At 37.2% G+C, this 25,624-nt stretch overlaps 1 protein-coding gene, 1 long non-coding RNA gene and 3 pseudogenes across 2 annotated transcripts; all 5 read right to left on the bottom strand.

Annotated features, from left to right (window-relative positions):
• Positions 1-326: 326 nt before the first annotated feature.
• Positions 327-7,735, bottom strand: LOC145090095 (receptor-like protein 32; annotated as a pseudogene).
• Positions 7,736-10,942: 3,207 nt separating this feature from the next.
• Positions 10,943-11,562, bottom strand: LOC145090094 (receptor-like protein 6; annotated as a pseudogene).
• Positions 11,563-13,543: 1,981 nt separating this feature from the next.
• On the bottom strand, positions 13,544-14,011 carry LOC145090093 (secreted RxLR effector protein 161 pseudogene; annotated as a pseudogene).
• Positions 14,012-21,248: 7,237 nt separating this feature from the next.
• Positions 21,249-22,640, bottom strand: LOC145090092 (receptor-like protein 7). The gene is made up of 2 exons (XM_079028439.1): positions 21,438-22,640; positions 21,249-21,317 (listed from the first exon to the last, which is right to left on the bottom strand). The coding sequence occupies exons 1-2, from the start codon at positions 22,638-22,640 to the stop codon at positions 21,249-21,251; spliced, it is 1,272 nt and encodes a 423-aa protein (XP_078884565.1).
• A 1,226-nt stretch (positions 22,641-23,866) lies between these two features.
• On the bottom strand, positions 23,867-24,746 carry LOC145090813 (uncharacterized). The gene is made up of 5 exons (XR_013701768.1): positions 24,619-24,746; positions 24,492-24,549; positions 24,315-24,410; positions 24,100-24,226; positions 23,867-23,982 (listed from the first exon to the last, which is right to left on the bottom strand). It is a non-coding gene; the product is annotated as an uncharacterized LOC145090813 (long non-coding RNA).
• Positions 24,747-25,624: the final 878 nt, after the last annotated feature.

Raw genomic sequence — 25,624 nt, 5'->3', positions numbered from 1 at the left:
GTGTTTATACATAAATCCACAATCAAATGTATATATAGCCTTGGTGCTTCATCAATAAAAAAACATCATTATCAATATCCATCAAATTTTATTTTCAATAACTATATCTCTATATAATCAAAATCTTATAATACTCCATGCATGCTTTGGGACTGATTAACGTAGGCCGTTCATATATATCATATGTTTACCATTTTTTCATAATCAATACTTAAAGTCAAACTGAAGAAACTATTTTTACTTAATGTATAATTTGCCCCACTTTAAAAATATGAATTTATTAATGTGTTCTTTGAGATTTTCAAAGCTACAATAGTAACTTTTATTTAAGACAACATGACATATGCTATCACGAATCCAAGTAGGGTGCCACATCCATATCCCATCATCACTATTATCATTGTACATCCGCTCTCCTCATCTGCATCAGCTTCAGGTGGTGGAGAAATTGGATGTTCGCAGTGTTGGTGATTTGTTATCATCAATGTTATTTAATTATAATAGGATTACTTTGTTGACTAAAAATGATCTTGATAAATATTAAACAAGTAAGGAAGGTATGGAGTATATACTTTAAATAAGTATTAAAGTATACTGTCATTTAGGGGCGAAGCCCCTGAACGAACGGGGGTCCGGGGGCAGCGCCTCTGGGAGCGAGGTCCAAGGGGCAGAGCCCCTAGCTGGGGTCGAGCTGTATTAAAAATGCATCAGAAAATCCAAATTTTGAATATTTTACCCGGTTTTGACTTTGCATTAATCCTTATACAAAACCCGAATTTATAACAGTTTTTACTGTTGAGAAAAACTGTTATATGACATTTTTGACAGTTTTTCAGATAAGGAAGGTTTATAACCAATTTTTAGTCACTTTTCTAGTACTCACGAAATTACACCATCTCATTCTCTCTTTCTTTTCTCTCTGATTTTATCTGAGTCTTATCCAATTGAGGATTTGGGAGTACCACCCAAATACTTCGATTTGAAGTGATTATCATGATTCTCAGATTTCCAAGTGCCACTAAACCATATTTCTAACAAAAATCGAAGTAAACTGTGATCATGGAAAGTGGTGATTCTGTGAAGGAAATGACAAGTAAGTTTGAAAAACTGAACAAGTTTGAAGGGCAAGATTTTCGTAGATGGCAAAAGAAGATGAAGTTTCTCCTTACCACTCTGAAAGTGGTGTATGTTTTGAGTACACCCATGCCAGTCTTACCAGAATTTGTTGAAGATGAACCTTTGGAGGCAACAAAAAGAAGATCAAAGTGGGAAAATGATGATTACATATGTCGTGGTCATATTCTCAATGGTATGTCTGACTCTCTTTTTGATATCTATCAAAATTTCGAATCTGCAAAAGAACTATGAGATTCTCTTGAATCCAAGTATATGGCTGAAGATGCTTCTAGCAAGAAGTTTCTTGTCAGTAACTTTATGGGTTACAAGATGATTGACTTTAGGCCTGTTATGGAACAATACCATGAAATGTTAAGGATCCTGGGACAGTTTACTCAACACAATCTGAAAATGGATGAAGCCATTGCTGTGGCTGTGATCATTGATAAACTGCCCCCTTCCTGGAAGGATTTTAAACACAATCTGAAACATAACAAAGAAGAATTGAATTTAACTCAACTTGGAAGCCATTTACGGATTGAAGAGTCCTTAAGGACTCAAGAACTTGATAACAATCCAAAAGGCAAGAACCAAGTTGGTTCCTCTTCTATGAACATGGTGGATGGAGAAGGATCAAAGAATCAAAAGAAGTCTAATAGAAAAAGGAAGTTTAAAGGAAAGGATGACAAGTCTTCCAACAAGAAGGCTAAATTGGTGTGTTGGAATTGTAACAAACCGGGTCACTTCAAGAAAGATTGTCGTTTGCGTAAAGTGAACAAGGATGGTGCAGGACCAAGTGGATCCAAGGATCCAGAAAAGCAACAAGGTCAGAATTATGTTTTCATGCAGAAGTCTAACTATATTCAAAATTATATTTCTATGATTTCTGAAGCATTTTATGTGCAGGATGATAATGTTGCATGGTGGGTTGATTCGGGAGCAACAAGTCATGTTTGCAAAGATCAATATTGGTTCAAGGACTTTCAACCAATTGATGACGGATCTGTTGTGAAAATGGGAAATGTTGAAACTGAACCAATCAAGGGCATAGGATCTGTTTTAATTACTTTTACTTCTAGGAAATGTTTGTGTTTGAACAATGTTTTATATGTTCCAGGGATTCGTAAGAATCTCATGTGTGAAATTGTATTAAAGAATTGTGGTTACAAGCAAGTATTAGAAAGTGACAAGTATATCTTGTCAAGATATGCTTCTTTTATGGGATTTGGCTATATATGTAATGGAATGATTAGGCTTAATATTAATTATCCTTCTAGTGATAATTCTGTTTGCATGACTTCTAGTAGTACTAGCAATAATTTTCATAAATCTGAATTATGGCATGCTAGACTAGGACACATTCATTACAAGAGATTAAAAGACATGTCTAAAATGAGTTTAATTCCTGCTTTTGATATGCAACATAATGAAAAATGTAAAACATGCATGCTAACTAAAATCACTAGACAACCTTTCAAAGATGTTGTTAGGGAAAGCAAGGTGTTAGATCTTATACATAGTGATTTATGTGATTTCCATGCAACACCTTCCCTTGGAAACAAGAAGTATGTTATTACTTTTATTGATGATGCATCTAGATATTGTTATATCTATTTGCTACATTCTAAGGATGAAGAACTTGATAAATTTGAAATTTATAAACAACAAGTTGAGCTTCATAAAATTGAATTAATAAAAGTATTGCGTACTGATAGAGGTGGTGAATATTATGATCCAGTTTATTTTGAATCAACTGGAATAATACATCAAACCACAGCTCTATATACACCACAACAAACTGGTGTAGCTAAAAGGAAGAATAGGACTTTGAAAGAAATGGTTAATTCCATGTTGTCATATTCTGGTTTAAGTGAAGGGTTTTGGGGTGAGGCAATGTTAACTGCATGTTACAACTTGAATAGAACTCCAAATAAAAGGAGTACGAATACTCCTTATGAACTTTGGTATAAAAAGGTACCAAATTTGAGTTATCTCAAAGTTTGGGGTTGTAGAGCAATTGTAAGGCTCACTGAACCCAAAAGGAAAACATTAGGTGAAAGAGGTATATATTGTATCTTTATTGGATATGCTGAGCATTCCAAAGCATATAGATTCTATGTTTTAGAATCTAATGACTCTGTGTCTGTAAACACAGTGATAGAGTCAAGAGATGCTATCTTTGATGAAGAAAGATTTACATCTATACCTAGACCAAGGGACATGATTCATCAATCTTCCAGCAAGAGTACTACTCAAGCTGAAGATGTTTCTGGTGGTGCAAGTTCTGTACCTGAACCTAGGAAAAGCACCAGAGCTAGAAAAGCTAAGTCTTTCGGATCTGATTTTCAACTGTATTTAGTTGAAGGAACAAGGAATGAGACTATTTCTCAACATCAATATTGTTTTAATATTGAAGAGGATCCAAAGACTTTCAGTGAAGCTATGGCTTCTAGGGATGTTCATTTCTGGAAAGAGGCAATTCATGATGAGATTGATTCTATCATGCATAACAATACTTAGGTATTGGCTAATTTACCTCCTGGTTGCAAGGTATTAGGATGTAAATGGATCCTCAAAAGAAAAATGAAGGTGGATGGCACAATTGATAAATATAAAGCACGATTGGTTATCCAAGGCTTTAGATAAAAGGAAGGCATTGATTTCTTTGATACTTATGCTCCTGTTCCTAGAATTTCTACTATTAGATTATTATTAGCTCTTGCAGCTATACATAATTTTGTGATTCACCAAATAGATGTGAAAACTGCATTCTTGAATGGTGACTTGGATGAGGAAATATACATGAAACAACCTGAAGGGTTTGTGATTCCTGGAAATGAACACAAAGTGTGCAAGTTGAAGAAATCATTATATGGTTTGAAACAAGCACCAAAACAATGGCATCAAAAGTTTGATGATGTGTCTTGTCTAATGGTTTTGCATTAAACCAAGCTGACAAGTGTGTATATAGCAAATTTGATACTTCTGGTAAAGGAGTCATGATTTGCTTATATGTAGATGATATGTTGATTTTTGGTATTGATTTAGAAGAAGTTGATAAAACCAAGAAATTCTTATCATCTAGTTTTGATATGAAATACATGGGGGAGGCTGAGGTAATTCTTGGTATAAGAATTAGAAAAGGAAACAATGGGATTTCAATTTCTCAATCTCATTATATTGAGAAGATCTTGAAAAAGTTTAACTTTGAGAATTGTTCTCCTGTTAGCACTCCTATAGATCCTAGTCTTAAGCTTCTACCAAATAAAGGATCTCCAGTGTCTCAACTTAAATACTCAAGGTCTATTGGTTGCATAATGTATGCCATGATTAGTACTAGGCCTGATATAGCATATGTTGTGGGAAGGCTTAGTAGATATACTAGTAATCCTAGTTCACATCATTGGCAAGCTGTGAGTAGAGTATTCAAGTACTTGAAAGGGACCATTAATTATGGTTTAACTTATAGTGAATATCCTTCTGTTTTGGAAGGTTATTCAGATGCTAGCTGGATTAACAACTTAGAGGATCACTCCTCTACAAGTGGTTGGGTGTTTCTTCTTGGAGGAGGTGCCATTTCTTGGGCATCTAAGAAGCAGACTTGTATTACTAACTCAACCATGGAGTCTGAGTTTGTTGCATTGTCTGCTGCTGGTAAAGAAGCTGAATGGCTAAGGAATTTGATTTATGAAATTCCATTATGGCCTAAACCGATATCTACCATTTCTATCAGATGTGATAGTGCTGCTACCTTGGCTAAGGCTTATAGTCAAGTGTATAATGGGAAATCTAGACATTTCGGTGTTAGACATAGCATGATTCGTGAGCTCATCATGACTGGTGTGATATCTGTGGAGTTTGTAAGAACTTAATTTAATTTAGCCGATCATCTAAAAAAAGGCTTAGCAAGAGATCTTGTGCACAAGGCGGATGTAGGGATGGGTTTAAAGTCCACTTAAAATCTTTTATATTGAGATACCCAATTCCCATCTAATGTAATATTAGATGTTGAATTCAATGTGGAAAGCTTGATATTTGAAGATTGGAACACATTATTATCATTATCCCAAGGTATGTGTTCAGTACTGCAAGTTAAGGAGGTTGAATTTATATTCTTAATAGTTCTTTTGAAAAATTGCATTTGCAGGTGCAAGAATAAAAGAACTACCTATATAAGCATGAAGTTTAGATGCTTCAAGAAGTTAGGACTTGGCTTTGATATGCTTATTGAAGGATGGGACACAAGCTAGTAAAATATAGTGTCAAGTTAGAACTTATGAGAATGTAAACTGTTGTGTGTATTATCTTCATGTATTCACTATGGATAAAAAGGGTTCAATCCTTAGTGATACCCTGATATTCGAATATTTGGATTATATAATATACTAATGTGAAATTCAATCGTCATGATATTTCATTTATGCATCAGTTTTGTTGGTGTTATGTTTCATTTTAAGTTAATCAAGATTACACTTAAATGGGGGAGGTTTGTTGGTGATTTGTTATCATCAATGTTATTTAAGTGTAATAGGATTAATTTGTTGACTAAAAATGATCTTGACAAAATATTAAACAAGTAAGGAAGGTGTGGAGTATACACTTGTTTAAGTTTGATCAAGTATTAAAGTATACTGTCATTTAGGGGCGAAGCCCCTGAATGAACAGGGGTCCGGAGGCAGCGTCCCTGGGAGCGGGGTCCAAGGGGCGGCAGCCCCTGGCTGGGGTCGAGCTGTATTGAAAATGCATCAGAAAATCCAAATTTTGAATATTTGACCTGGTTTTGACTTTGCATTAATCCTTATACAAAACCTAGATTTATAACAGTTTTTACTGTTGAGAAAAACTATTATATGACAGTTTTGACAGTTTTTCAGATAAAGAAGGTTTATAACCAATTTTTAGTCACTTTTCTGGTACTCATGAAATTACACCATCTCATTCTCTCTTTCTTTTCTCTCTGATTTTATCTGAGTCTTATCCAATTGAGGATTTTTGGACTACCACCCAAATACTTCGATTTGAAAGTGATTATGACGATTCTCAGATTTGCAAGTGCCACGAAACCATATTTCTAACACGCAACGCTCGGGCAGCGGAAGCCCACATAGTCCTAAATTCCCTCCAAAAGAGTTCCCTTGGAATGTGTTGAATTGTTTTCCTTAAGGAATACGTCCCACAAGATGATTTTGTGAGAGGTTTAAGACTTCAAGATTAGTGATTTTTGCAAGACTCTGAGGGATTTCTCCTGTGAGTTGATTCCAAGAGAGGTCCAACGATTCAATCTCCCAGAGACTCCCTAGAGCATGTGGGATTCAAACATTGAGATTGTTGTGGGATAAGTTGAGTACTATAAGCGAGTTAAGAGTGCCAACAATGTCTGGAATCTCTCCTACAATTTTGTTATTGGATAGATCGATTATCATGTAGTCAACCAAAAGTTCTAGAAATGGAAGTTGCTGACCTTTCATCACAATAATGACAGAGTAATACACTCCAATGAGCTTATAATATTCTAGTTTCGACCCCATCCTTACACTGCTCATGGCATTGAAATGTTGAAAAGGGAGATGGCCTACAAACTGATTATTTGATAAGTCGAGAACTCATAGAAGTGGAAATGGGAGTTTAATTGTTGAAGACGTTTCAATCGGACCATGAAAATTGTTTGATTTAAGAACAAGAACCTGCAGCCCTGGAAGATCTTATAACCATCCACGGAATGTGCCATACAAATGGTTGTTTCCCAAATCAAGTATAATCAAATCTCTGCATTTGGACAAAGAAGTGGGCACCTCCCCTTCAAATTGATTTTCGTTCAAAATAAACCACCTTAACAGTTCAAAATAAACCACCTTAACAGTTCATAATCCCCCCATGTATTTGGAATGGTACCATGAAAAAGATAAAAATATTGGTCCCCAAATATATCAAAAGAAGAGAAGTGATATTTCCTTAGCATTGTGGAATCACTCCATTAAAGCTATTATTGGACATATCAAGAAATTGCAGATTGCTCATGTTATAAATGGATGTAGGGAATGGTCCTTGAGTTATGTTGGATTGCAGGAACAGTTCATATAATCCATCCCATTGAAATTGTGGCAATCCTGTTATCGAGTTATTTGAGAGATCCAAAATAGTCAATTGGTTTTCTCCAATCTCCCCTGCCCAATCAGGAATGCTACCCCGTATTTCATTGCTATATATATATATATATATATATATATATATATATATATATATATATATATATATAAGATTTTTCATAGCTCGTAACGACTTAGGAAACACAATTAGGTTGCAAAATGGTAAATCTAAGTACCAAAAACATGGGTTCACATAGCTCGTAGAATTGTCGGCGACAACAGATAAGCCACTATGAGAGAGATCGAGTAATTGAAGATTTGGTAGGCTTGAGAACAATGTTTCAAAATTCCATCCACCTTTGAAATTATTTGGTTGAAGGTCAAGAAAAGTGAGGTTGGTGAGTTGGATAAATAAGGATGGATTGGAGCCTTGATTAATCTCACCATCTAATTTATTATCATCAAGGACTAATATTTCTAGTGATCGAAAAGCCAAATGGTAGGCTTCCAGTAAACAAGTTAGAACTAAGAAAAATGTTTTTTTTTTTAAATCAAGGTAAGAGTAAACAACAAAGAAGGCAATTTTCCACTAAGCGTGTTACTAAATGAAGAGTAGTTAGGTGTGTAACGTGTTAGAAATTTGGGTATAGAAAGGTTTGGAAATTATGAGAATTGTGATTATCACTTTCAAATCGAAGTATTTGGGTGGTACTCCCAAATCCTCAATTGGATAAGACTCAGACAGACAAGAACAAAGAATGTTTGATGATATTTTCGTATGTACCAGAAATAAGACCAAAACCAACTTTTGGATCTTTATTTGAAAACTGTCATATGATAGTTTTAAACTGTCATAAAACTATAAAAACTGTCATAAAAACGGATATATGGATAAGGATCAAACCAATGGTCAATTATCTTAAAAAACATGTAACGACCATAAAATTCCAACCAATTTTAAACTTTTAACAACAACCCGATTTCATAAAGTTATCACAAAAAGGTTTTCAATACAATTATTTCAGAGTCTTCCCAGAACCACATAAAAAAACATAATCATGAGGAGCGGTACGATCACGCCTTTGCCTTGCCACGGTCTCCTGAAGAACTTGAAAAACATTAAACCACAACTGTAAGACCGAAAGCTTAGTGAGGTACCCCCAAAATACCAACCACATATACCATACACGCACGACACGCCATATCATAACAGAACACAGAACAACCATGCACTTCGGGTCTACTGTGTGACTGGTCCGCCGCACCGGCCTTCAGTCCACCTGGTCCACCCTCCGTGTCTAACCACATACAACGAGTCTACAGTGTGATTGGTCCCCCCGCACCGGGCCTTCAATCCACCTGGTCCATTCTCTGAGTCTACAGTATGACTGGTCCACCGCACTGGGCCTTCAGTCGGCCTGGTCCACTCTCCGAGCCTCGGCATGTCTGGTCCGCCCTCTTGGGGCCTACAGCCTATCCGGACCGCTTGCTGGGCCTTTGGGATAACCGGTCCGCCCTGGGTATGTTGGCCTACAACATAAAGTAGGACCCGCCTCAACCCAACCCCAGTCCAACAACCATGTGCACATAAACATTCAATCATATAACAAATCACCTTTAAACAAACCGATCTAACAGATCACATAGCATAACATCATCCTAACCAGGATACCGACCTAACCGGTCACTAGCATAGCATCATCCTATATACCAGGATACCGACCTTAACTAGGTCTCTAACATATACCATCCTAAACAGGATGCAAACATAGCAAAGCAATAACATAACAACGATACCCGGATCACAATCCGATAAAGGGTCGGCCTTGGTGCCGTAGACCCTGTCGATATAGTGAGGATAACTCACCTCGCAACTGCCGACTGAAAAGATAAGCCCAAGCTGCTCCGACCACTGACACGATCTCCACCACTAGCCAACACCAAAACACTGAAATCAAAACAAATGCCAACAATTACCAAAATGCCCCTGGAAGTCAACTGGTCAACCCTTGGTCAAAGTCAAAGTCAAAGTCATCCTCCTGATTGACTCTACTCGCCGAGTCAATCCGATGAATCGTCGAGTCCCCATGCTCAGAACTTCCCTAATCCGCGACTCAACTCGCCGAGTCACCCCGAGACTCACGGAGTTCCACAACTCTGAGTCCTTTCTCACTCAACTCACTGAGTCATCCCTTGACTCACCGGTTCACGGCTCAACCAGAAGAAGGTTAGGACCTCTCGATCAGACTCACCGAGTCCAAGACTATCTTCAACCAACTCGCCGAGTTGTTCTTCCAACTCCTCGAGTTCCTGCCCATCTTCAAGCAACTCGCCGAGTACACCTTTGTGACTCGCTGAGTACCCTTAGATCTGAAACCATATAGAGGCTTTCCAAGCCATGCAGAAGCTCTAAACTATAGATCTACCCTTCTACAAGCCATCCATCACGTAAAGTGGCAAACTTTACGTGAATCCAAAGAGATCTAAGCATAATATACTCTAGGGCTAGGGTTTGGGACAAAAGAACTTCACCAACAACTCTTGAGCATAGACTTTATGGCTTTCTGGATCATTAACAACCTAGATCTGAGGTAGCAACCTCAGATCTTCCACCAAACTTAAGATGGACCTCATTTATGCCCCCAAAAACCCCATAAATGATAGATCTAGATGCACAAAAGCTCAAACAGAAGATTATTACCTCAAATGAAAGCTCTAACCGATGAATAAGCTAAATCTCTGCAAAGCCCCTTGCTCCAACCTTCTTGTTCTTCAATCCCCCTCCAAGATTTCCTCCTCCAAGGCTCTAAATGCTCTCTAACTCTCTCTCAATCGAAAGCTAGGGTTTCTGGACATCAAGGGAGAGTAAGAAGCTGGGGAGAGGGTATTATGTTCTTTATATAGGGCTCAACCTTCGAAATTAGGGTTTTCTCCACTCAGCACCAACTCGCCGAGTCCAGCCGCCGACTCGCCGAGTTGGCCATTTAACACGCGACCAGAGTCGCGACCCTACTCGCCGAGTCCACTCGTGGACTCGCCGAGTTTCTCTTCCACATTTACACTTTGAACCCTGAACTTGTACTCCTGAACTCGGGATGTTACAAAACAATTTTCTGATGCATTTTTAATATAGTAACATACCCTTGGACCCCGCCAAGGGCTGCTGCCCCTTGGACCCCCTCCCCCCCCTCCCAGGGGCGCTACCCCCAGACCCCGTTCGTTCAGGGGCTTCGCCCCTAAATGACAGTGTACTTTAAAACTTGATCAAACTTAAACAAGTGTGTACTCCACACCTTCCTTACTTTTTTAATATTTATCAAGATTACTTTTGGTCAACAAAGTAATCCCATTACACTTAAATAACATTGATGATAACAAATCACCAACATAACTTTAACTAAGGATTTGGGAAACGGCCCATACAAACCATAGTAAGAGAGACCCAAAGCATTCAAGGATGTGAGATGCCCAATTGAGTCAAATGTTTCTACAGATAAATTGGTGGATGAGAGACTCAACCACTCGAGAGGGATATTAAGGCTCTTGTTAACTTTGGGTCATGGACTACTGAGGTAGTTATTTTCCGACAAGTCAAGTTATTCCAAATATGGAAGATTGAACATCAGGTAATTTCCCTTGCAAACTGGTGTTTTTAAGATCGATTGTTTTTAGAGAAGAAGAGATATTAAGATAAGTGGGTAAAGCCCAACCTACATCAACACCAGACATGACAAGCTCTATCAAATGAGCTCTATCAGATGAGTAGAATTTTGTAACAGATTGTTCAAAATATAATGTTGAATTTGCAGTTCGACATTCTTAGAGAGATCAAGAGAAACCAATTTGGAAAGAAATGAGATTTCCCTAGGAATATCACCCTTAAGCCCACATGAAGCGATGTTGAGACGTGTGAGACTATTAGAAAAGTCACGTGGAAGTTAGGAATCAGTAAAAACATTGTAAGCAAGGTTGAGTTTTTGGAGATGAGGAAGATTAAAGAGGGAGGTGTTAGGGTGGATGGTACCTTGTAACATATATACCACAACTTAGGTCGATACTGATAACGTCACCGGTGAAATGGTTGCAGGTGATACCATCCCAGATGCAACAATTAGTACTTGTGCTCCATTTCATCTTAATTGGATGAAAATCAGAACCAAGCAGAATACATTCTAACTCAGATTGAGGATCATCATTTGGGAAATTAATGGAGGAAAGGTTTTGTTTAAAGAAAAGCAATGCAAGGCTTTGTTGACGAGAGCATTTTTTAGTGGTATTGAAAGAAGAGGTGGAAGCAAAACACATGAAAAAAAAAGAAAAGGGGAATGGAAAGGGAGAGAAACAAATTTGAATTACTCATTCTTTTGAATTGATATGAACATTTACACTTGCCACACAGATGATATATTTCAAATAGATTGAACTCAAAAACATTTTATAATGTTATGCTTGCACCAGACTTGAATGTGAAGGCCTAAAATAATGGTCCCGTGATATCAATTATTGTTGTCAACGCAATAAACAAAAAATTATGGAATGGAAGAAACTTCTAGAAAAAAAGGTTTAACATAGATTGATTTCCTTGTGCCTAATCTGTGATTTTTGTGTTGTATGTTTTCTATGAAACTGCATTATGATAAACTGGTTTTAAACTGCTAAAGAGTAGAAATAAGGAAGAATAAACTTACATATAATGCACCATTACTAAAAAGTAACTAAGACCATGAGTCCAATATTAAATTGATATTTATTAATTTATTATTACTAATAATAAGTTTTTAGAAGTATGAGATCTTATAGAATGTTTGACTGTATTACACATAGTTTAGATTTGTTGGTTGTGTCGGTATCTATTTGTGATCCAATCATCCAATAAAAATGAGGAAGCAAAGACCAAGTCTTGGGGGATTAGGTTTAATATTTTTATGAATACGTGTAAGTTACAAACTTTGAATTGATTAATGAGAATCAAGAATATTGACGAAGTTGACTGATATTGTAAACTTAATTTAAGGCCAAACCGGTTTAACGTCATCATCTCCAATTCTCCATTGCCATCAACAACAAGAATAACTAGTTTCCATATACACAATACAAGTGTGGCCTAACCATAATTTCAAAGCAAGAGTACCTAACTTTGAGGCCATTTTCATCTGTCTTTTATTATTAGATAGAGAACGAATGGATTATGAAAATCTAAAGTTTGATGCAGAGGAACTATATATTCGTTTCTGATTTTCAAATTAATATTGGCAGATACGAAAAGTATCTATGATAGAAAACAGATTCTTCTTACGTGGAAGATTGGTATGAGTTTCAGAATACCAAGAAGATCCAAAAAACTTACTTTTTTTTGAACCGGCAAACTGTAATAACTTAAAGTTAGAAGTTGTTTATGTCAACTTCTGCAGTATTTCAAACTTTGATGAGAAACAATCAAAGAATCTTTTTTAATAAAGTTGATTGGGATTTCAATTCTTTCTGATATGCCCTTAATTCGATCGGTAATATTTTTGTGTTTCAAACTTTTCAATCGATTAATTAGATACAAGATCATCAACGAAGTGCCTTTAATGAGGATGTAACAAACTCTAGTGTATCGTTAACTGAAACACCACATAACATGAATACAAATTAGAAAAGGCTATGAATGAATGGAATGCAGATTAGTACAAAGGAAAAATCTCAAGCAATTAACAGAACTAAAGAGAAAAATAAAACACAGACAATGCCAAACACGCAAGTCTTTATTAGAGAAAGCTACACAAACTCTAATTATTTGTGATTCCTTTGCTCCTGACATACCCAACATGGCATCTAAATATATATATGTATACAACCCAACACGATTGTATATAGCTAGGAATCTAGATTTAATTTAAATCATATATTTATCTAGAATAGACCCTCTATATATGGAATAGATAATTATCTCATATTTAAATTAAACTGATAACTTGACTGCACTCCAAACTATTATGCCGAACCTGATCCACGCCTCAAGCCACAAACGGACTCAGATAATTCGCCAACAATTATCCCTCTGAATTTCTAAGTAGAGAGTAATTCATGCACACCAAGTAACGGTCTCATTTCCAAAAACTTTATGCGCGCTAAGGCCTTCGTTAGGGGATCCGCCACTTGCTCATTTCCTTTCACATATTCAATTTCGACTTGCTCGTTTTCCACATGCTCTCGTATGAAGTGGAAACGTGTGTGAATATGCTTGCTCCTTCCATGAAACACCAGTTTTTAGACAATGCAATAGCCGAGTTGTTATCTATGAGAATTAACACCTTTCGTTTCTCTAATCCTGCCACCTCTGCAAGAAACTCCCTTAGCTAAACCGCTTGACATGCAGCCGAGGTAGCTGCCATGAATTCGGCTTCACATGAAGATAGAGCAACCATTTCTTGTTTTTGCGAACACCATGTGATTGGAGATTTTCCAAGAAATAATATATGACCGGTAGTGCTTCGACCATCATCCACGTCTACATTATGACTACTGTCACTATAAACCAAAAGTTTCAACTCATCACTTATCTCATATTTTATTCCAAGCAAGATTGTTCCACGTAGGTAACGAAGAATTTGCTTGATTGCGTGCGTATGTGATTCTCTCGGATTTTGCATATAACGACTTACTACTCCGAGCGAGTAAGATAAGTCTGGACGAGTATGTAGAAGGTAGCGCAAACAACCCACTATCCTTCTATAGTGAGTGGCTTCAACTTCAGGTTCATTCTCGGCTTTTGACAATTTTAATCCCGGTTCCAATGGACATTGTGTCGCATTACAATCTTCCATGCTCGCTTCTTTTAAGATCTTCATGGCATAGTTTTCTTGCTAGATCATCACACAATCCCTTTCTTGAGATACTTCGATGCCCAAGTAATAAGTTAACAACCAAGTTAACAACCCAAGGTCTGACATTTCAAATTTTGACGACATCATTCTTTTGAATTGACTTGTAATTTCCTGACACGTTCCCGTTACGAATAAATCATCCACATACACGGCCACGATGACGAATTCGCCTTTAGACACCTTTTTATAAACTGCCGATTCTTGCAAACATCGTTTAAAACCTATTCCTTGTAAGATGCTATCGCGTTTTATGTTCCACACCCTTGGTGCTTGTCGTAAGCCATACAATGCTTTCGCTAACTTGTAAACTTTTCCTCTCTCTCCCGGATTTTCGAAACCTTTGGGTTGACTCACGTAATCTTCTTCTTTCAAATCACCATGTAAGAAGGCCGTTTTCACGTCTAAGTGGTAAATCTTCCATCCCTTCCCGGCTGCGAGAGCAATTAAGAGTCGAATTGTCTCGAGACGAGCTACCGGCGCAAAGACTTCATCAAAATCAATGTCAGATTCTTGTACATAGCCTTTTGCAACTAGTCGCGCCTTGTACCTTGATATGGATCTGTCCGCATTTCTTTTGATTTTATATAACCACTTTAGGCCGATTGGTTTAACATTCTTGGGTAGAGGCACTAGTTTCCACGTGTTATTCTTCTCGATTGATTCAATCTTGGTTTTCATTGCCTTATGCCATTCAGGTACCACAATGGCTTCATTAAAGTTCCTTGGTTCCTCATCATAAGTCAACATTAAACCGTAAATGTTTAACTCATAATCGTTTAAACGGATTGGTAAAACAGAGACACAATTTGATCGACGTACCGGGGCTATTTCGTCTTCACTGTGGTTGTCAAAGTTGTTGTGAATTTCGCTCCAATCATGCCCGCTATTTTCTTCGTGGTTTTCTTGTCTTGGGCTGCTCACATCAGCCTGTTGGGTCTGATTAGAGGGATGATTATGTCCAACTATCTACTGGGTTTAATTGGTTAGATCTTGAGTTCTCGACCCAATGCACATTAAATGTTCTTGATTCCATATTTGATGCAACTGTGCACGAGGTGGTTTCTGAATTCCACTTCCATGCTGATTTTTCATCATAAATTACATTGTAACTTATAATTATTTTATTTTCATCAGGGTTGTAAAGTCGTACACCTCCTGAACCTGGTTCTTTTCCGAAATAGACCAACGATCTTGATCTATCATCGAGTTTTTTAAATACTTTGAAACAATTCTTTCATAAGTGATACACCCAAACACTTTTAAATCTCGGAGGTTTGGTTTATAACCATAGAATTTTTCAAATGGTGTGACTCCTACCAATGCTCGCGTAGGGGTTCGGTTTATAATAAAAGTTGCATGTCGTGCGGCTTCTCCCCAAAATTGGTTTGGGACCTCTGTCGCTTTCATGAGGCAACGTGTCATCTCGATTAGGGTCCGGTTTCAACGTTCTACAATGCCATTTTGTTAGGGTGAGTATGGAGCTGTTAACATTCTAGCAACACCTTCTTCGCTCCAAAAACGATTAAAATCGTTAGATGTAAATTCACCACCTCTATCTGTGTGAAATGTCTTAATCTCTTTACCCGTTCGATTTTCGATTGACATTTTAAATCTCTTGATTACATCCGACGCATTGTTCTTGTGCTTCAACAAAAAGGACCACATGTATCTAGAAAAGTCATCAATAAGAACTAATATATAATTATTACCTGCTTGAGTTGGGGTTCGATTGGTCGCAAATGTCTCCATGTAACATCTCAAGAACATCTTTTGACTCATAATTAGACTTCTTTGGGAACAAGTGTTTGTTTTACTTGCCTATCACACAAATTTCACATATATGATCTTCGTGCTTTATTGCTGGTACTCCGATGGCTAAGTTGTGCATCATATTCACTGCACCAAAGTTAATATGGCCAAGATGCGCGTGCCATAACCAAGACTCATCATCAAATTTTGCTTGCAAACAATAAGGCTTTCCAACTTTTAGTCGTGTTTCGTAGAGACGATTTTCTCTTCGTGGGACCTTCATAAGCAACCTTCCACATGTGTCTTTCATTGTTAGATAATCACCATGGAGTCGTATGTCACATCCAAATAATGTTGTTTGGCCAAGACTTATTACATTGCTTCGAAGTGATGGAATGTAGTAAATGTCTTTCATCAATTTTTGTTCTCCATTTTTACCTTCAAAGAAAATTGATCCCTTTCCTTCTATACGCACGCACGAGCCATCTCCAAACCTTACTCTACCAGTTATTCGCTTATTTAATTCAGAAAAATATGAGTATTTACCGGTCATGTGATTGCTTGCACCATTGTCGAGATACCAAACATCGTCTTCATCTTGGTTAGGCTCGACTTTGGGAGGAACATATTTGTTTTCATTTAGAAAAATCATCTCTTCCTTCATCATAAAAAATGTCCCTTCCGCATGGTTTACACCTCCTTCTCGTGCATCGTTTAGGTTTGCTTCATGGTTCTTAATTCGATCCGGGTATTTCGAAACAAAGTGACCGTATTTATCGCAACGGTAACACTTAATGTTTGAGAGGTCTCTTTTCTGATTACTATTGCTCTTTTTCTTTTCATCTTCCCGGTATTTTGATGAGTCCCTTTCGTCATACTTTTGGGTGTTACCCCGACCCCGACCACGTCCACGGCCTCGTCCCCCACGGTATGCTCCACGCCCTTTCCCAAGGCCCGAGTGTTGGTTTCTTATTGTATTTTCAGTTCTGGAGTAAAACAACTTTTCACCGGACTCGAGTGCTTTGTCAGAGTCTTTTATTCGTTCTTTGTATGCTTTCAACCTTCCAACAAAGTCTTCAAAGGAAGTTGTTTTGAGGTCCAGAACTTGTTCGAGTGCTGCCACGATGTGAATGAAGTGTTTAGGAAGACTTGTGAGGAATTTCTTTACTAGCTTCTCCTGGAAATTGTTTCTGCAAGTGTCGCTGAAACATATGCAATACCAGATAACTTTGAAGAAAAGTCATCTATTGAACTCGTGTCCTTCATCCTCAAGCTTTCGAATTCCGAAGTCAATGTTTGTAAGCGTGCTTCCTTTACTCGTTCTGCCCCTAAGTTACGAGTTTTGATTGCTTCCCACATCTCCTTCCTAGTTTTCAGGTTACCGATTTGCAAGATTACATCCTCCGATACTGATTGAAACAACAATCCTTTCACGATGTTGTTCCTTTTGACATCCGTTGAGCCCGGATCAATCACGTCCCACACACCATGAATACCAAGTAAAACCTCCATCCGCATGCGCCAAATTATGTAGTTTATTGAGGTCAATTGAGGGAATTGAAACGATAAGGAATGCGATTCTTTTGGTTGCGGGTTTGAGGTCTCGCCCCCTGTCATATTCGATTGCTTTGATTGAATCAACCACAACACCAATTAGATTCGTCTTCTTCTGATTCTGAAATTGCCTCCACGCTCTGATACCAATTCAAGCAATTAACAGAACTAAAGAGAAAAATAAAACACAAACAATGCCAAACACGCAAGTCTTTATTAGAGAAAGCTACACAAAAGCTCTAATTATTTGTGATTCCTTTGCTCCTGACATACCCAACATGGCATCTAAATATATATATGTATACAACCCAACACAATTGTATATAGCTAGGAATCTAGATTTAATTTAAATCATATAATTATCTAGAATAGACCCTCTATATATGGAATAGATAATTATCTCATATTTAAATTAAACTGATAACTTGGACTGCACTCCAAACTATTATGCTGAACCCGATCCACGCCTCAAGCCACAAACGGACTCGGAGAATTCGCCAACAAAATCAACATAAACCCCACAAACACAGAAGACAATAAAGATCTGATATATCTGACCAAAATACTAATCTCAAACAACAATAATTAGATATAACAAAACTTGCAAATAACCAATTAATGACTTGCTAAAATCACGCACATGAGCATGATCAAATCACAAAATGTTTCCTACACCAAATCTTAGAAACTTGTAAAGAACCAATGATAACTAATTAAGATAGTAAGATCCCATTACAACCATCTCAAATTATGACCACAGACTTGCACCTGACATCTCATCTTTTAGGGAGGACGAAAAACTTCAATGGAAGAGCCATTGAAAGACTCAAGGTTCGTTAAGTCTCCATATTATGATTTTTTTAGTTCTACAACAAAAATTAGTATTTTGGGTATCATATATTAAAAATAAGCATAATTAAAAATGTTTATCCATAAATAACTTTGGACTGTGATTGAAACTAAGTTAGTTTGGGTTAACTGAAGGATATAATAGTGCTCTGTTATGTATGTTTGGGCTTCACCATGACCTACTTTTGGAGATCTTTATCATGAAAAGAGGGCGTATGTTGCAAATTGCAATGATCTTGTGGGCCAATCAGAATCTGACTTATCAAAATGATTGGGTTGTTTTTGCATATTTGTTTCATTTGTCTAAATTTTGTTTTTGTTTTTTTTAATATTGTAAACATCTGAAAAATATTATTGTCTAAATTCTTTCTTTTTAATATTTTAAACATTTGAAAAAATGATTATAATGAATTTAAAATTATAAAAATAATTAGAATACCCATAAATCCATCTTCTTTTCTAAGAATGCATCTCTGAAACACAAATTGAAATCACAAACAACACAAGAGGGAAACACTAGTAACCGCCGCTGCTACCATAGTCGCTTCGTCGTAAGCGGTGATAGCAATTTTATCTGGTATTCCACCACTTGCTCTCTTTTCACCTGTTGGATATCATTATCAATTTCATGGTTGATGCTTGTTTCAAATTTTTACTTCATTGAAATTAGTTCTAAATCTAGGATGTGTTTAGTTACGGAAAAACAGTTTTCATTTTTTGTTTTTTTGTTTTCCTTTTCGATTTTTGTTTTCCGTTTTCATTTTTTATTGAAAAATTTAGAAAACGCGTTTAGTTAAACTTATTCATTTTTCATTTTCAGTTTTAGAAAATTAGAAAACGTGTTTACATGTGTATTTTTCTATCGGTTTTCATCTTTAGAAAACGGTAGCGGTGGTAGGGTGTGGGTGGTGGCGGTGACGGTAACGGGTCGGTGGCGGTGGTGGTGATGACAGGCGATGGTGGTGGTGGCGGCAATTGTGTCAGTGGTGGTGATGGCGGCGGCAACGGTGGTGGTGGTGCTAGTGACGGGTTAGTGGTGGTGGTGGTGGTGATGGTGATGGTAGGTCGGTGATTGTCGTGGTGGTGTTGGGGGGTGGGGGTGTGAGTGTGTGTTTGTGTGTATATGTGTTTGTGAGGGTAGGTGGAGGTTTGTGTATGTGTGGGTGTGCGTGTCTGTGAGGGTGGGGGTAGGTGTGAGTTTGTGTTTTTGTGAGGGTGGGGTAGGTGTGGGTTTGTGTGTGTGTAAGTGTGTGTTTGTGGGGGTGTTGGTGGGTATGTGTGTGAGTGTGTTTGTGTGTGCGTGGGTGCGTTGGTGGATATGTATGTGTGTGTGTTTGTGGGTGGGTGTGTGTGGGTGGGTATGTATGTGTGGGTTGGTGTGTGTGTATGTGGGTATGTATGTGAGTGGGTGGGTGGGTATGTATGTGTGTGTTTGTGGGTTGGTGTGTGTGTATGTGTGTGTGCGAGTGGGTGTGTTTGTGGGTGGGTGTGTGTGGATGGGTATGTATGTGTGGGTTGGTGTGTGTGTATGTGGGTATGTATGTGTGTGGGTGGGTGGGTATGTATGTGTGTGTGTTTGTGGGTTGGTGTGTGTGTGGGTGTTTGTGGGTTGGTGTGTGTATATGTGTGTGCGGGTGGGTGTGTGTGGGGTGGGTATGTATGTGTGTGTGTGTGTGTGTGTGTGTGGGGGGGGGGGGGGGGGTTTGGAGGGTGGTAATGTGGGGTAGGTAGAGGTGGATGAGGTTGGAGTGGATGTGTTTATATTTTAGAAAAATATTGGAATTAGAAAAATGTGGAAAGCAATGATTATCAGTTTTTCAAAAAATTTCAACTTCTTTGTAATTTTAGAAAACGGAAAATTTTCATTTTCCGTGAAAATTTTAGAAAAATAGACGAACTAAATGCGTTTTCAAAATTCTCATTTTTCTTGGAAATTTTTTTCCAGAAAACGACACATTTTTCCGCAACTAAACGCACCCTTATTAGCCCCAAATTAACATCGTGTACATTATAATCATATATATAAATCGTTTGGAAAATTAAGAAATAAATTGATCAAACGTCGGAATGAGAAGTTCAATTGTTAGATAATCAAAGTTTTATCTAACAATTACATAAATGTAAGAAGATTTTGATCATTGCTTTACTAATTTAAGATGACAATACGTGTAATCTAGTAACTACACATTTATCTTGCTATCTCTTCTGTGTCTTTAAATGAAGAATCAAGTTTGTTAGACAAACATTTGACGATTATCCCCTCTCATATCTCAAGGATGGCCCTTTTGACAAATATCTCTGTCAGCATGTATATTAATCTGACTCAAAGCCTATGAAAGGTCATGTTAGCTGTATTAGTAGCTAAACAACCATTCTAATGATTGTTTTATGACATAATTAAGTTCTTACATCTATTAATAATATTTTATTCTGAATAATCTAGTTAATAAACAAACTACCATTCAAAGGCCTGTTGACGAGAGCATTTTTTAGTGGCACTAAAGGAAGAGCTAGGAAGAAGCAAAAGAAATGAAGAAAAAGAAAAAGGAAAGGGAAAAAGAGATAAACACGTTTAAATTACTCATCGTCTTTAATTGTTATATAAACATTTACACTTGCTCAAATATATACTCATGGTGCGTGATATGTCAAGTAGTTTGCTTAGGAGTTGCTTTCAGACACCATTCACACTTTGTTCCTCACCCACCTCATGGTCTCAACATCCAATAGTGTGTGGTCTAATTCTTCTTCTAAACTAAAGATATGGGTGGCACAAGTCGACATCAAATATATGTTATGATTGTTTACATTGTTTGATATATCAATGTTAGAGAAGTTTTTTGTGTGTTGTTTGGTCGTCCAATATGCGTTTTCCTTTCCATAATTGATAAGGTTCATTATCCACATTGACATAAAAATACTAATGATATATTTTTGTATTTAGAACCTTTAGTACATCACTAGGAAATATATTCTAACAGAAAATTCATACATAAATCCAGACAAGCTTGATATATATACAACATTATTTAGAAATATACAAATCAACAACTGCATAATCCAAAAGTTCCCAGTGCTTCCATAGATTCTCAACCTGCATCAGAGAGAATTAGATTAGGAAAACAGAGTTAAGTCATTTAGCACATTTTGGATGAACAAAAGAACATGTAAAATAAAGACCTGTCAGAATCTACGTTCATTTTCCAATATATACGTATCTTCTCTTTTTTTTCCTTGTTCGGATCATGTGCTCTCCTGCATCAGCAATCACATTGAACCATTTTGGTCGTCCGGTAGACAACATGACATAACCCATGACTAATCCAAGTATGGTCCCACACCCATACCCCATCATCACCACTCTCCATGTAAATCCGCTCTCTTCATCTCCATCTCCATTGACTTGAAGTTGTGGTGTGAGTGGATGCTCACACTTGTTGGGTAATGGAATACCACAAAGTTCTGGATTCCCTCCAAATGAAGACGCCGTAAATGTAGTGAATTGTGTTCCTGTTGGAATATGTCCCACAAGATGGTTGTGGGAGAGATTTAAGAATGCAAGAAATGTCAAGCCTGCAAGGCTTCGGGGGATCTCTCCTGTGAGTTGATTACAAGAGAGGTCTAAGGATTCAATCTCGGAGAGATTCCCTAAAACAGATGGAATTTGGCCTGTGAGGCTGTTGTGGGATAGGTCAAGCACTATGAGAGAAGCAAGACAACCGATGACGCCCAAAATCTCCCCTTCAAAGCGGTTGTTTGATAGATCGACAATTACATAGTCAACCGAAATTTTTAGAAAGTGTAGGTCCCTGCCTTTCACCATAATAGTGACCGAGTAATACTTTCCACCTGCGGATAAATATGTGGGTGTTGTTCTATTCTTTACCACGTTTTTCATGGCATTGAAATTTTGCAAATACGTCCGTGGGAGATGGCCTTCAAACTCATTATGAGATAAGTCGAGGACTCGCATACCTGGAAATGCGCTTTTATAAGTAGCAGGGGTTTCAATGGGACCATGGAACTTGTTTGATTTAAGGACAAGAGCCTGCAGTGTTGGAAGATCACCTAACCAATGAGGGAATGTGCCGTTTAATTTGTTGTTTCCAAGATCTAATACCATCAAGGATTGACATTTGGACAAGGAACTTGGGATCTCTCCTTGTAATTGATTTCCATTCAATATAAGCCCTTGTAATTCTCCACACTCCTTGTACACATCTGGAATGATGCCATGAAAACTATTATTCCCCATATCTACCATCACAAGAGAGGAGATGATATTTCTTAAGCATTTTGGAATCACTCCACTAAATCTATTATTGGATATATCCAACATCTCTAGTTTTCTCAGGTTGCAAATTGATGGAGGAAACAGTCCTTGAATCTGGTTGGACTGCAGACTCAGATATTCCATTCCATCCCATTGAAACTGTGGCAAGCCTGTTATGGAGTTATGTGAGAGATCCATTTGCTCCTATCTCCCTTGCCCAATCTGGAATGCGGCCATGTATGTCATTGTTTGATAGATCTAAATCAATAAGATTTTTCATGCCTCGTAAGGACTCCGGGAATAAAGCTAGTTTGCAAGCTGCCAAATCTAAGTAACGAAAATTAGGGTTGACATAGCTGGAAGAACCGTTGTTAGTGACAACAGACAAGCCACTGTTACCGAGATCAAGTGTTTGAAGGTTTGGTAGGCTTGACAACAATGTATCCAAATCCCACAAACCTGTGAAGTTATTGAATGAAAGGTCAAGATAAGTGAGATTGACGAGTTGTTTAAACGATGGTTGAGTGGAGCCTCCTTTAATCTCCCCATTAAATTGATTCTGCCGGAGGGATAATCTCTTTAATGATCGATGGCTGAAGAACTCTGATGGTAAGCCTCCACTAAACATGTTACCATCAAGAAAAATGTCTTCTAGCAAGGGAAAAGTAAACAAGAAAGATGGCAACATTCCAGTAAGCTTATAATTATATGATAAATCAAAACTGGTAATGTCTCTCAGGTTAACTAGAGATTTGGGGAGGGACCCTACCAAACCGCAGCGAGAGATATCCAACCACTTGAGAGGGGTGTTAAGGCTCGTGTTAACTTTTGGCAATGGACCGTTTATTAAGTAATTGAATGACAAGTCAAGTTTTTCCAAATATTGAAGATTGAAGATGTACGTTATCAGGTAACTTCCCTTGCAAGCTAGTGCTACCAAGATCACACTACTACAAAAAGAGCAAAAATAACCGGTTAAAAAGCCTAATCGAATCCGGGTTTGTTATGGCCGGGTTATATTTGAAAAGACATATAGAACCCGGTTTTCTACCGGGTCATATTTGTAATATAAAACCCGGTCTCCATACATAGAACAACGTCTTTTACTGAGCCAAAATCAATTTTCCACCAACATATTACCCGGTTCTATAATAATAAACAACCGGGTCCTTTACCCTTTTCCAAAAAAAATTTAGTACACAATAAATAATCATATTTTCATTCACATGGCACCCTAAGCATCCAAATATTGGATACATTCAAGATAAAACGAAATATTAAATTTAAATTGAATAGTTGCTCATAACAATAATAAAGTTCAAACAGTAATGCAAATATAAGTTAACTAGTTAAGCAATTGTTGCAGCTGGAAAAAAAAAACTTGAACAGCAATAAAAAAAAAACAGCATTGATGGTTCCAATCAAAGTGAGTCTTCCAATCACAACGAGTCCAACTTTCACCATTGTTCCTTTTGTTTTGCCATAACTAAACATTAAAGAAGAACCTGGTTAGAACATTATGTGCACATTAGGTATTCTTAGTCTATAACACATTGGTCAAGGTTAAACTAAAAGTTCGATGCTGTAAGTATTAAAAACTAACCAGATATGTCTTTCTAGAAAACCACATCTTTCATATATTTGTTCAGGAATTGTGTTGCCCACTTCACAACAATTGAAAACAAGGTGGTTTCCAAAAAAGGAGTGGTGTCCTTCCAAGGGGTAGTAGTCTATATAAAAATATAAATTACAATTGTTATATAAAAAAATAGAGTCTATAGTCATATACAAAAATGATAAATATATTTAAGTACTTACTCTACTCAAGAATCCGTGTTGTTCAACCATCACAAAATCCATCATCCATTTCATTACATAATAGCCGCATTCCCAATCGCCGGGTTGTTGGTTGCACTAAATTGTAATCACAAATATACACTAATCAAACAAGTGAAATACAAAATCTATATTTTTGGGTTTAGTGACATGAATTACCTCAGCGAGCGTCCAACTGATTGGATTTGATGTGTATTTCCCATACCTTGCAAAAGCTCTGAAAAATAAAAATTAGTGTTGTGATAAAAATAATAGAAAAGAATGTCACGTTTATGAAATTTCTTACGTGTCAACATGTTTCTTCAGTAGGTAATAGGTATCCACAGGCTTTTGTACAGGACTCCTAATTGAATCAATATGTACCCGGTGCCATTATGAGGGTAGATCACGAACAAGACCCAATGCTCACTTGTAATGTTTGAAGTATTAGTATAAACAATAAATATAGAGAAAGTTTAACAATGATTATATATATCAACATTAAGTACCTTTGCATATATGGATCAATGAGAAATTGTTTTCCTTGATGAATCTGCATCACATCAACAATGTAATTTATGACAGCTTCTGGGTTTTCTTGGCAACTTTCCCCAAGAATCTTATGTGGGTTTAGGAAAGAACATTTGTTCTTCACACGTGCAATGGAATGTAGATTCCTAAAAATAAGACAAAATGTGTTACAAGCATATAATATCTACAGACAACCTAGAAACAAAAGATTGGAGCAACTAACAATAATAAAGTTAAGTGTACTTACATCTCCCAAACGGTTAGAATGGTAACATCAAGTGTTCTTTTGTTCAACAATTGAAGAATTTCATCATGTGCTACCCAAAACTCAAACTTGTCAGTTTCTAGAATGCCATCATCAGCTACAACATGAATTAGTGGGTTGTTCTTCAATCGCTCACGTACTAATTCAATTGGCTTCGATTTGTTCATTGGAGTGAGTGTGTTCTTTCTTGTACAACCCCCTACACTGGTTTGTGGCAAACTTGGAGTCGAATTTTGTTGCTTTCTTCCTTGAATCTATATCCACAAACCATTTTCATTAAACACATTGGAAATAAATTATGCATATACATAGTAACTAAAAAATCAAGGATAAAAAATATGTACATGAGTCAGAATAATAGCATTTCGTGGCCATTGAATTATTTGGCCAACTGCATTTTGAAGATTACTGACTTCATCAGTCACTACAGGAATAGGAAGACTCTGAAAGTCTTTGTTGATTTGGTCTATTAACACTTTCATGTGATTTTCACGCAAAGGGAGTGAGTGTATTAACC

Source organism: Lactuca serriola, chromosome 2 (assembly GCF_051521515.1).
Source record: "Lactuca serriola cultivar US96UC23 chromosome 2, Lser_US96UC23_V15, whole genome shotgun sequence".
Taxonomy (NCBI): domain Eukaryota; kingdom Viridiplantae; phylum Streptophyta; class Magnoliopsida; order Asterales; family Asteraceae; genus Lactuca; species Lactuca serriola.
The sequence above is the reverse complement of the archived record's forward strand: the minus strand, read 5'-3'. Positions and strand labels throughout refer to the sequence as shown.

What these genes read in the sequence shown, in the direction of transcription:
- LOC145090092 (XM_079028439.1), bottom strand. Translation starts at nt 22,640, where the DNA reads ATGGAATATCTGAGTCTGCAGTCCAACCAGATTCAAGGACTGTTTCCT. An exon ending in GGAAAAAAAAGAGAAGATAC is followed by an intron (nt 21,318 to 21,437) that starts GTATATATTGGA and finishes TCTCTGATGCAG; the next exon opens with GTTGAGAATCTATGGAAGCA.